General features: G+C 52.1%; 3 protein-coding genes across 3 annotated transcripts; 1 reads left to right on the top strand and 2 right to left on the bottom strand.

Moving 5' to 3' along the window:
• Nucleotides 1-11: 11 nt before the first annotated feature.
• Nucleotides 12-2664, top strand: VOLCADRAFT_96467 (uncharacterized protein; the record flags this gene model as incomplete). Its single annotated transcript, XM_002955521.1, has 4 exons — nucleotides 12-60; nucleotides 1311-1387; nucleotides 2048-2155; nucleotides 2566-2664. The coding sequence occupies 4 exons, from the start codon at nucleotides 12-14 to the stop codon at nucleotides 2662-2664; spliced, it is 333 nt and encodes a 110-aa protein (XP_002955567.1).
• Nucleotides 2665-3033: 369 nt separating this feature from the next.
• On the bottom strand, nucleotides 3034-7163 carry VOLCADRAFT_96466 (uncharacterized protein; the record flags this gene model as incomplete). Its single annotated transcript, XM_002955475.1, has 5 exons — nucleotides 3034-3219; nucleotides 4404-4469; nucleotides 5644-5859; nucleotides 6012-6300; nucleotides 6964-7163. 5 exons carry the CDS (start codon nucleotides 7161-7163, stop codon nucleotides 3034-3036), a joined length of 957 nt encoding a protein of 318 aa, XP_002955521.1.
• Nucleotides 7164-7473: 310 nt separating this feature from the next.
• VOLCADRAFT_96465 (uncharacterized protein) lies at nucleotides 7474-10663 on the bottom strand (the record flags this gene model as incomplete). The annotated part of the gene is made up of 4 exons (XM_002955474.1): nucleotides 7474-8285; nucleotides 8778-8831; nucleotides 9145-9183; nucleotides 10387-10663. 4 exons carry the CDS (start codon nucleotides 10661-10663, stop codon nucleotides 7474-7476), a joined length of 1182 nt encoding a protein of 393 aa, XP_002955520.1.
• Between the last annotated feature and the right edge of the window lie 2353 nt (nucleotides 10664-13016).

The following is a 13016-nucleotide window of genomic DNA, read 5'->3' as shown; positions in this document are numbered from 1 at the left end:
GTCCTTAAGTGATGTTACAGCGCATCCCAAGAGTTACCCCCTTGAGACGAAATCAATCAGGTGTGTGGGGAGGTGTGTGGGGTTTCGTGTGTGTTCCCCTTCGGGGAGACGAAGGGATGTGGGATTTCGTGGGCGGGGTTTCAGGAACACGCTCCTGGCAGCCGGATGAAGATGTACTTCAACTGGCGGATGGCGGTGATGGTACTTAGACCCCTTAAGTGGACCGACAGCACAGCCCCGCATAACAACCAGCCAGCCAAACTGGCACTGTAGTGGTGAAGTAAGCGACTGGCTTTGAATTAACTACTAGTTCACTGCTGCGGCCGCACTATAGGCGCAGGCCCCATGGCCTTGACTTTGCATGACCTCTGGGCAGAGGTTGCCCCCACACAACGTATATAAGTACACTATCCCTTGGCGAGTAGCACCACTGGCCGGGCGGCCGCCGCGCCGCCAGCCACTTGCAAACACATGGCAGCACATATCCCATCCAGTCGCCAGCTGCTGCTGCTGCTGCTGCTGCTGCTGTAGTAAAAGTTGTTGCGGGCAAAAGGGTGGCAGTCATATTGTCCTTGGTGGCTCCCCTCTTCGGGTTGTGTATGTGAGGGTTACTTTGTAACCACGCTTTTCCGGAGGGGAAAGAAACATTCGCCTCCGGTCAACATCGCTGCGCTGCTCCAAATTGCTTCCTATGGACAATGATACCATCCGAGATCCAGTATTTGCCGTTTCAAACTTCCCCCTTCCTCATTTACATGCAATGGTGCTATACGCCGAAACCTAATCTACCTGTCGTTCTGCATTAGCTATAGCAGTCTTATTGGATTTTGCCGTGCCGTGGTGATATGCCCCTTTCCGGGGCTAATGAGTGACGGTACGTGCATATAAATGGATGCCGCTGCGCTGTAGCAGCGTGAAGAGCCCCCACAGCAGTAGCAGCCCCACACAACCTTCGCTTTTGTAGCAAACAACCAATCCTGCACATGCACCGTCGGTGTGGTGGCTGTGCACGACGAGGCGCGACTGCAAGGCGGTACAATGTGACAAAACTGCGCAACAAACACGAAATTGAGAAAGCGATGGGGATGTTTGCACGTAGCAGTACGACTGCTGGGATAACAGCGAAAAATGTTCGGCATGACATCGAAAAAAATGACAACTGTGGCCAACGGTTACATCCAGCAAAGCAGAAGCAGAAGGCAACTGGCGGCATTATCAGAAAAGGCCTGCCATGCCTACTGAACAGCCAAGGAGTTCACCAAAGCATGCTGCACCACCCTTCCCAACCACGCCAATGCCATCGTCAACAGGCGCCGCATCCCAAGTCCAGCGGCAGCTAGGTGTGGCTCTAATGACCCACGGGTCGCCAGATGCACCTGATGCCCACGTGCGTGTTCGTACAAACTGCTCTGTACTGCATGTGATGGAAGCGGTAGCCTGGATTTATGTGGTAGCGGTAGACCCCTGACATTGTCGAGATCGTGATACTATGGCTAGCTGCTGAGATATGGAGTTGTGGTGACAGTTGATGGACCAAGATTCGCACGCTAGATTGGTGGCGATTGCTGAACCCTCTCTCTCTCTCTCTCTCTCTCTCTTTCTCTCTCTTCGGATGTTCGGGTGACTGGATGAGGAAAGATTCTAAATGGCAGGAAGGAAACCGCCTTGGACTTTCAGTTAGTATGGTGTAGTACAGTGTGATAATGGTGTATGGTGCTCTGTGGTGTTCAGAATTCTAGATCAATTAATGTGCGAGATCGGCCTATAAGCCTTCCACCCTGTAACACACACGAAATGTGGTGGTGGTACGGGATTGGTAGAGAGTAGTAGTGTTGCGGGTCTTTCTAAGACCTGACGGAGGATGGGCGGACATGTTTCGTGTGTGCTCGTGTTTGTGTGTGTGTGTGTGTGTCCGTGTTCGTGTGTGTGTATGTGTGTGTATGTGTGTGTGTATGTGTGTGTGTATGTGTGTGTGTGTCTGTGTGCTTTGCGAGGTTTGCGAGCGTCACGTTTTATTTAAGGCCGCTGTGCCGCCGCTTTTCCCAAGGAGGGACGAAAGCCCGCGGGAGCACAAGGTGGGCATTGGGGGTGTCAAGAGGAGGAGGATCTCAAAGGCGATGACCGAGATCCGCTTGTGATCGTTTTGGTGTGTGAGGTGGGGGAGATCTGGAGGGTGGTGTATGTAGTTGGCGGTTGGCGCACCGCGAGGAGATGTTGGTTGGATTGGAAAGCACCACGTCCTTCTGCGGTTGAGACCCGAACTAGGCGCCTGCGTGCAGGGTCCCCGGAGGGACCCCTGACGGTGTTTTCTTTCTCTCTTTTGCGATCTCAAGCTATGAGAGTGTGCGAGGAGGCTGGCCAGGCGAAGTGAGATATTTTGGTTAGGGACTTTTAAAGTGTGTGGCGCCTCTCGTGCGGCTCTCGCTTAATTTGCAGTCTTAGCGTTTTCTGCACCGCTGGGTCGCCTAGCCAGGGGGACTGGGAGAGCGCCCCGGCTGGCGTGCATGAAGGAACAGACTGATGCAGCCATGCACCCACTTCTGTGCTGTGCTCCAATCTGGTCAGGGCCCTCGGGGTGCTCGTCTTTTCTCAGGGCAAGTCGCCCACAGCGTAACAACACCCCGTCAACATAACACCAACGACATCAAAAGCCGACTCAAATAGTTAGCCACTAGCAAGACAATAAGGACGCATTAACCTGCTTCGGCAGGGTGACCAACTCGTGCACGGATACCGTCTTGTCTGTGCAAAGTCCTCACGAAGACGGCCACTCATCTAGCACTTGTGTAGGGTGCAGAACCATGATGTGGGAAACAACTTGCCTGCAAACAGAGATAATAACTTCACTCTGAATACACTCTGGATACACTTTTGAATTGCAATCGAGTGCTGTGAAAGACCCAGTTAATTAACAGACACCGAGAAGGGATGCTGTTCTGTCCTGAGCCCGAACAGGTGGCCGACATTTACCTTCTGGTGCTTGCATCAAAGATCATCGCAACGTAGCACCAAGATACCAGTACAAGCAGCACATCACCGGGCTTGAGGACCTGCGGGAAGGGCAGGGGCAGGGAAGGAAGAAGATGGTGATGATGATGATGATGATGATGATGATGATGATGATGATGATGATGATGATGATGATGATGATGATGATGATGATGATGATGATGATGATGATGATGATGATGATGAGGGACGCAAGGATAAGGGTCCTAGCTGCAGCAGCAGCAGTAGCTGCACAGAGCAGCTGTAGAAGGTTGCCGAAAAGTAGCACAACACCCGAAGAGCCTACGTCGTCCTGCCATCAGCCTTAACTCAGTCTTACAGAGGCAACCCTTTCCCCCCATAACCCCCTGGGGTCCTCGCATGGCATGATGTCCTTCCACCTCTTCACCCCGGTCTGCCCTCCGGTAGGGCGGTGTCCGCCTCGCTGTGTGCCCCTCCGCCTTGCAGCCCCAGTTTCAAGCGGACAGATAACGAGATGCAAACAGGAGGCCCCATGCAATTCAAAACCCTAAGTCAGCATGTCATGTGTTAAAAATCGTGTCATGCCAAACATGCAATTCACATCGACGGTACGACACAGTACGACAGATATGCTGACCACAACAAGCATTAAGTTAACGACAACGATGCATCAATAGTCACTGAAATGCCGTACCCTTACATGAGGTATTTCCTTTGGTGGTCGCATCATCCCGAGGGCAACGCACGGGGGCGTGAGACCGCGCTCTACCTCGGGCTGCATTACGGGCACCTGCAGCATTTCACTGCCTACGCGAAGCAACTGTTAGCAGCTGGGAAGCGAGCCGCATTTGGCCTTGCCACAATGTGCCGACAATAAAAATGTTACTGTGCTTAAAGCTTGTTGTATGGGACCTCTACAACACACTTGTCGACCCGTCTTATCGTACAGGTGCGGGCTGCCGACTTCATCTCACTTCAAGCTCATGTTCACATGAGTGTCAAAGTGAGCTTCGAAAGCGCTATGACTAACCCTATGGTCGGAGAAACAACGTGCATCCATAAGTGCACGAAATCCCAACATGACCTGTCTCTACCATGGGCTGTCTCTGCTATAACTGCAGTTGCATTGGGCTGACCTTGTTATCAGGTTTTGGGACTGCATGGTGATGCGCCCCGGGACAAAGCGCTACCGAGTAAATTCATTGGGCTGGAGGTTGAGGGTATCAATGATTGTTGGGGTCAGGAAAGGTCCTTGCCTTCCTGGCCAGTGTGAGTAGTTGTAAGAGTTGGTATTACAGCGAGCCCCAGACCCCAAGGGAACAACCCCGGGTAGAGGGTAGGGCCATCGCGAGCCACAACGGATAGTGAACTGCAGTACTGGGAAATCTAAGATGGAAACGCACACCTAGGCCTTGAACAGCAATACAGCTTACCCCGAAGCTCGAGAGACTCTGTACAGGGTCCTTTGCCTGCCCACCACTCAAAAGAGGGCAAATAGCCTGAAGGGCACCCCAAGAAGCAGCAGGAGGTATTAGTTCCCCAGAGTAAGGCGCTACCATGCTTCCCCACAGTAAGGCGCTACCATGCTTCCCCACAGTAAGGCGCTACCATGCTTCCGTATTTTCAATTTCCCAAAAACACAAATTCGATCAAAGACGCCGAAATGAACTAGATATAAGGCTCCCGGTATCTGCAGGAATGGGTTGTGTCTTAGGTGAAAAGTATCTCATATGATTAACTGATGATAGTCTAAAAGAGTTCTCTAAGCAGCTCGATACGCGATACAAGAGTGGACATGTGCTAATACCCTAAAGCTGACCCACGGGGTTGTTATCGCCACCGGAGTCACCAGGATTAAGGATATGAGGGGGGCCTCCAGCACTGCTGCCTGTCACCTGCCACCAGCAGCCCCATCTAGGATCCCTTGCAGACCTGCCTAAGCAACATGGGTCGGACATGTCTGCAGCTGCAGACATGCTGCTTAACACTGCCGCAGGAAGAAAGCCCCACAAAGCAGCACTGCTACCATATGCTTCTTCCCACGTCCAAAAACACCACTAGCTGCTACTAGAGCCCAGGAAGCCTCCACAGCGGCATAGCTCACACCCATGCCAGCACTTATCAGACTCTCCTCTGCACCGTTGCTGCCTGCAGGGATCTGCACAGGACCACCTTTCTAGCGGCTGCACAGCTGCCCCTGCGCACCACTTCAGTAAACACAACAAGCTTTTCTGGCTGCACGTTCGCGGCTCTGCAAGTCTCACCCTGAACTGCAATCACTCTTGGCCCAGCAGCTGTTCAGAGCTGAGTACCTGGGCCAACAAATGGAGGGCTGCCTGGCTAGCCGGGCTGCCAGCCCACAGGATGCCACAGGCGCCTGTTCCTCACCAGGTGTTTCGGTAGCTGCCATGCAGCGCCACCACCATCATCATGACAACTACTGCGGGGATATCAATAAGACCCAAAACCTGCAAATAGCTACACAACTCGTCTGCTTCACCTCTCCTAATGCTCGCCAGGTTGAGCTCCCGCTACCCTACAGGTTGCTCCCTCGCAGCGCAGCCATTCATGGTCCAGCAACAGCTTAGCGCTGCTTGTCTGGCTTTTGGCGGGCGTGGTGAGTGTCTCAATGAAAGCCCTACCCTCCACAGACACCACCAGGGGTCTACACACCCTACGCACGATGGCCCCGAGCTGAAAGAGATCTGATGCGAACGTGTAGCGGCCCTCCACCAGTGTACACTCCTCCTGCCAACCCGCGGGGAAGAACTCAGGAGGCGGCACATTGTCCGTTGGAACACATGTCTCCAGGTCGAGTAGAAACCAGCGCCTACCGTTGAGGGTGCATGCAGTGTTGTCCAGGCGCAGATCCCGATGTACGAAGCCAGCCTGCAGACAGAGGTGGCCAGTGGCCACACTACTTGAACATTATTACACAGGGGGCACACCAAGAAACACCAACAGCAGCAACCTGCAGCCGGTAAAGCTTGATTGGCTTTGCTATCCTGTCCTCTTCCCACTGTCCTGAAGCCCCTCCTCACCTGGTGAATGGCGTTCAGTCCATGCAGCAAGCCGTGCACCATGTGCCGGGCCTCATCCTCCGTGCTCGGCAGTGCTTTCATGTAATTCATGCCCACCGGGATGAGGTCCACGATGTACTTGTCGCCTTCTAGAGTCAGGGTGTCGTCCAGGGGGTGGACAACACCAGGACAAGACCGGGTGGCGTGGTATAGCCTTTGCAAGCCAGTTATTGTAACCCCGCACCAGCTAGTGTAGCGACCCCACGGAGAGATACATTTCCGGACCGCCAACTTGTCTGTCCGGAAGTACCTGCGAGGGGAAAATGCCGCGAATTGTGTCGCTACTACACCACACATCTACAGCGCTAAATCAGCTGCAAAGTCACTGAGCAGCATGGCCAGAAGCAAGACACTTGGTATGACACATGGAATGGGCAGTGATATACACATAAGTATATATACATACATATATGTACCTTTGCTGTAAGCCCGAGGCACGCCTTGGCAGTTCAGCTTACCATTAAACCATACATCTGCACAGTGCCCCAATATCACAGAAGTTTTATAAGAACGGATACAAGCCTATGGGTCCTGGCCAAGTTGTAGGCAATTACACCCTGGCTCACAGTTAGGGCTGGAAATTACGGTTACGGTATTTACGGTGTTGTGCATTACACCGTAAGCAATTATGGTGACCCCCAAAAAACACCGTAAAATTACGGTTCTTACGGTGTAATGTAATTACGGTTGCCAAAAGGTCAAAATTACGGTCGGACCGTAAGCGTGTGAGCCTATCCCGACGACCACACCTCGAAACATGCCATTTCATCCTTTGGCGGAGCTACGGGATAGTCTTAAAAAGCTTGAAAGGCTCACGATATTAACCTATAATTAAATTATCACAAAAGACAGCCAAAAAATTCTGAATGAGGCGAAAACATTTGAACCATCCTGGGCTGCGAATTGCCGCTACTTCAACAGGATCGCCAGGGGCGTTTCGTCATCATCGGTGCTGGCGTCCTCCTCAGTGCCGTTCTGCTGCTGCGCCTTTACAAACTGAGCCTTCACCCAAGCCTTCTTCTCCGCCTTGCCTGCCATCCTTTCGGCCGGAGCGAGACTGGGAAGTCCGGCCGCAGTCCTGGGCACAGCTCCCAGCAAGGTGCTGCCCTTCATTTGGGCTGAGAAACGCTGCTTGATGGTCAGCGGCTTAGCAGGGGCAGTGTCAGAGCCCGCATTTCGCGGCCAAATACAAGCTTAGGTGCAAGTAACCCTGATAAAACTATGTAAAAAGGTATGAAGTAAGCTTATATATCGTTATGTGAAAGGAAAGAAAGGATTTGGCTCCGACAACGAGGACCGTAAATCGTTACGGTCCACTTTGCCCCGGAAACCACCGTAAACTTCGGTATTTACGGCGTTGCGCATTACACCGTAAGCAATTACGGTCCATTTTTTGGGATTACGGTGTTATTCCCAGCCCTACTCACAGTGCTCGCTCGAATAATCCACGGGGATGCCTCGCGATCAGATCTGTACCAGCCCGGAGAACGTATGCTGGGTACAGCTTACGCTGCGCCTGCAGCAGCTGGTAAAACTTGATGGTCATGACTACTGCATGTGCACGTTCCTCAGCACAAGACAGGTCCAGCACAGGGCTAATGGCGTGTGGTTGTTGTGTCAGCACGCCTCCACGAGGAATGGCAAAAAATTGAAGGTACATCCCAGCAGCCGCGAAGCAGGGCAGGTATGCGATATCACCGTAGTACAAGGGGGTCCACGCCGCATTCTTCATGTGGAGGTCGTTGATGGCAACCAGCAGCTGTCCTGCATTGTCCTCCCATTTTGCTAGCATCACGCGTCCAGTTATGTCCCGCAGAACACCATCCGGCCTCAAAGTGCGCCCATCTTTCGACTTGACTGTCATCAAGGATGTGGGGTCACCTTCATCACGCTGTACGACGAGCCCAAGACGCGCCATTACAGGCATACATTTATCAAGCATCTGGAGTAAACTGACTACCACAATTTGCTCCGCAATCACTGTCCACACTTTAGATGCACCGAATTCCAAGTTGTGGCAAATGCTATCACTGACTGCTAACGCAAGCTTGCCCCTAGCCAAGACGAAGTGCTGTGCAATGCTGGAGCCACGCAGGACGGACAGCGCTTCACCTAACACTGGGATTTTAGCCACTGGCGGTGTGCAGAAAAATTCATAGAGTGCTTCCAGGCGAGGGGCCACGTCCAAAACTGGTAGTAGCAGCTGTTCGCAATATGCCTCTGACATGTCCTCCCCTGCATGTATTGAGATCGGAATTAGCTCAGCAAAATGCACACAAACACGGAATACAGAGGAAACATATGCTTCTTCACACCAGCACAGAGAGTGGATGGCTATGTGCATGGCCCCTGTGTACACAACCCTTACACTGCTGCATGCATCAATAGCCCGTCCAGGTCACTCTGTATGTGAATGCATAGACCGTATTCGTCTCCATGCAATGCTATGACATCGGCTGACCTTTAACCCCATGACCCGTCCAATAAGCTGCACAGCAGTGATTGCTGCATATGCTTGACTGAGCCGCAAGCAGATCCATGCTCATTGAGCGGCCGAATGACCCTAGCGGCATAACTGCATAACGGCCACACTTTCGAATGAATGTGCACCATGGCAAGGATGTGCACCATGGTAACTTAGCAGGTGCACACAATCTAAAAAATCCTTGATACTAGGTGTATGGGGTGGGCTGGCATAATCTGGCATGTTTACCAACAGAAACCCACCAGCGGATGCCATGCTTGCCGCCGCCGCAGCTGGTGCAGCTGCCGCCACCGCGCCTGCACACACAAACGTGGGAGCAGCCGGGGGGCCACATGCGGGTTAGTAATTGTAAGCCGCTGCTGCACCCGCTCGATGCTATGTGTGTAATGTGGGATCAGGTCGGTTGTGAGGAGTGCTTTCATGCAGCGGCGTGATATGGTGTTGCTGCAAGTTGCGGCACTCCCAGCACATCATCTGCAGAGCTCTAGTCTGACAGGGCATCTAGCAAGCAACATTTACCTTAGAATAATTTTAAGCTATTAAAGCTTAATCACAGTAACGGTACGGTCCCGTAGTTACGAACCATACTCGTTAACTGTACGAACTCACTTTCTGTTACGCTATCACAAGCTACGTACAACACCAAGACTCCAGGAATGGAGATGGTGGCAGGTGGGCCGCATTTAAGCCACCCAGGTGAAGTGCTTCGGCCAGACACTTCTGTATCATTATACTAGTGTTCAGGGTTCAAGACCTTGCTGTCACCGTTATCAACGTATGTCTTCGAATCCGGACTTCCCTTGTCTCTTTTCGCGCCTAACGCTGGGTCGTCAATCGTGGACGAGATCCCCCTCTTCCGCTAACAAAACAGCTAAGGTAAGAGATGGCTGTTACACAAATTACCCCTGTGTTTTAGATCCGATATTTAATATATATTCCAGCTGCCTCATGCAGGTACAGCTGCCTGGCTTTATCCCCCTGGTAACACATTACTGCCGTCTCCTATACCACCCAGATCCTGAGTTATCATTACGCGGATATATAGCATCACCCAGAGAGAGGCCGCACCTGCATGTGTAGGAACTAATTCCCAGGGTTTTCCCTAGGTTATTATTATAAAGGAATCAGCCCCCCTTAAATGTCATGGAACCAAATGCGCAAACAAGAGGCAGGATAGCTACATTGGTGCTCCAAGTCTTTCTTGAGTGCAGGTAGTGCAGCGTAGCAAAGAAGCACGTAGCAAAGAAGCAGTGCAGCGTAGCAAAGAAGCACGTGGCATTCTCGTCCAGAACCACTGCGGAAGAAGCCGTGGACTAGTACTTGGCCGTTTAGCATGCACAAAGTCGGCAGGGTATGCACTATTAAAGCCACCAGACTCTTTGCAAACATAACATTGCTCATTGGAACACATTAACGGCCAAAAACTAATGCTGGTCGGTATATCAGGAAGAGCACATGCATCCTGGAATCCCGATATGTGGCGGGTGCAGGTAGAGGCAGGGCGGCTTGCATGTACTGGCAATCTTCATGCAGCATTCTTAACACCCAAGCTAGCTTCTCGCGCAAGTTTGCAAAGGCAAACTGCAAAACCTAAGTTTAGAACTCGCCACCAGCGCCTCGGCGTGCTAGCGAGAAAGGGCGTGAGTCCAGTCTACTCTCAACCACAATGCCTAAGCACCGCAGCACAATGGAAGCACAATGACGGGACACTCAAACGCCCAAATTGGGATGACGCTCCTAGCGGCCTCATGCGCAAAAATCCTACAAGTGCGCTCCTGCAGTGGTGGCTCACAAGGTCTGAACAGGATACGGGCCTAACACTGCTTAAGTACTCGATTGCATACAACGGACCTCGGATCGCGGCCTTTAACGCCAGCTGCTGATCAACAGTGAGGCCTGCTACTTGTTCCGCGTCCAGCTGGCGGAAAGCGCCGCCGACCTCGGCATCCACGTCATAGCCTGATTCCGAAAGAGCAGCAACAATTGGCGAAATGGCGTCCACGGCCCCCACAGAAAGCAGGGCTTGCCGAATGGTCACTATGCCTAGGCAGACCCGGACCCTGTGTGCTGCTAAAACACGCTTCAATTGTTTTGGAGGCTTCAAGGTCGCCAGAGCGTGCGTGGTCATATGCACTGAGTTGCTGTACGGCCTGGTTGATTTAAAATCAATGGTTTTGCGAATTGCATCACAAAAAGCTTCACTGTTAAGCAGAAGTCACAATAAGGTTTACCTAGATTGTTTTACCCAGCTTCCGCGCCTTGCACTTTCTGGGACCGGTAGTTGTTGCAAATGGTCCGACATGAAACACTTTCCTAATTCCTTTCTAGCAATTCCCCTGCCCTGCAATAGCTCGCTTGGTGCACTTTCGTGTGGCTTCCAGAGATGCATATGAATCGGATGCACCCTCCGGTTCCCGAAGCTGCGCCGCGGCGCTGTGTTTCAGCCCGGTCAGGGCCCCCTGTGCTCGTCCTTTCTCAGCGCGAGCTACCCACAGTGTAACACCCCATCAACTGATGCACTGTTAGGGCTATAGGCAATGATGCACTACTAGGGTGCGCTGCTCGGGTCGCGATTTGAAGCGTGACGTGAGCTGAATCATCACGCACGGCCTTTACGTCTCTGCCGTATAAAGCTCTCGCGTGGATCCCTATGCTGTCAAATGATTCCGGCAAGACCAGCAGTGTGCGGAGATGAAAACTAAGCAGCGAATACAGAGCGATCACCTCGTTATACGTTACATAGGTCTGGGATTAGAGCGAGGATAAAAGGCAAGACCCTGCCATAAATACAAAGTGTATCTCGGAAATCCGCTCCAGAACCAGTACAGGTATCCCGCCAAACTACGATATGCAGGAGTTCTGGACGAGATATCAACACTCCCCCGCGGACAGAACTCTGGCACACCCCAGAAGAAAACTCAACGAACTCCCATGCACTCTCGGAATTTCGAAAACTTGACCAAAGCCAACGGCTTCGTCAGCACATCTGCAACCATATCGTGAGAAGGGCAATACTGGAACGATACACTACCCGAACTCTCCTTTTCTCGAACAAAGTGGTGGATCACGTCTATGTGCTTTGACCGCTCTGACGTGATGGGGTTGCGGATCAGGGCTATAGCACCTTGACTATCGTCCTTGATCTCAACGGCCCGTACCTCGTAGCCCAAATCCCTCATCAACTTACGCAACCAAACTGCCTCCCGCGTTGCTGACGCAGCAGCCATGTACTCGGCTTCAACCGACGATGCAGCGACAGTAGGTTGTAGCCTGCTCTTCCAACTTATGGCGCCCCCATTCAGAATAAAGACATAGCCGGTGGTGGATCGCCGACTATCTGGATCACTGGCCCAGTCAGAATCTGCATACCCCACCAAAGACTGCGGACCGCAAAAAACAATACCATACGCTAATGTGCTCTTAACGTACCGCAAGACGGACTTGGCAGCCTCCCAATGTGAAACGGCAGGCTTCGACATAAAACGTGCGAGTTTATAGACAACCTGCGCGATATCAGGCCTTGTACAGACTGCAAGGTACATTAAACCACCAACCAAAGATCGAAACTTGCTAGCGTCCAGCAACAGTTCTTCATCAACGGGCTCCCGCCGCAATACTAATGACGGCTGCATAGGAATAGCCGCGGACTTAGCATCGGCCATATCAAACCTTGCAACCAACTCCGCTGCATACTTCTTTTGCGATATTTTAAGGGTCCCGGCGGTTTTATCACGCATAACCTCCATCCCCAAAAAGAACGAAACCGTGTTGACTTCCGGCCAGAACACTAACGGCTGTACGACAGATAAGATGGAATGTTTGGTATAAAGGAGATGATGTTCTGACTGAAAGCTTGTTCTGTGATACCTGTAACGGTTGAGGTTGGCTTTACCCACACAGTTCCACTCGCCTATATCTTAACAGGTTATGAGCCCCGCGCCGCCGCGGCAAGCGAGCGAGCGTTTTGCTTAAGTACTGTGTCCGAACTTGCTGGCTTAGCAACTCTCTGGCTTAGAGATAGGACAAGTATGGGGAAGGATAATGATGTAGAGCGATTAGATAGCTACGCCAACTATTTTCGCTGGCGGACGGCCATGAAGTACTGTTTGGCCGGCAAGGACTTGTGGGACGAGGCAGCAGACCTGCCGAGCGCCGTCGCCGACAAGTCCATGAAGGCAAAATCGCAGCTGGTGAAATATACGGTGCCCCGTTTTCACAGGCTGATCGATCAAGCAGCCGACTCTGCCGCAGCGTGGGATGCGATCCGCGCCGAATGCGTGTCTGAGATCGGAGCGAACATTTTGTTCATAAAGCAGAAATTTAGCAACCTGAAGCAACGGACAGGCCAGTCCGTTGTTGATTACTTCGAGGAAGCAGAGGATCTGCGCGAGCAAATGGTTGCAGTGGGCTCGAAGACCGACGACTGCCAATTCGCCCTGGCTATCTTGGGTGGTTTGCATAAGAAATTCCAAATGCAGCAG

Source organism: Volvox carteri (genome assembly GCF_000143455.1).
Source record: "Volvox carteri f. nagariensis unplaced genomic scaffold VOLCAscaffold_52, whole genome shotgun sequence".
Classification (NCBI taxonomy): Eukaryota; Viridiplantae; Chlorophyta; class Chlorophyceae; order Chlamydomonadales; family Volvocaceae; genus Volvox; species Volvox carteri.
This window is presented reverse-complemented; position numbering and strand designations above follow the sequence as displayed.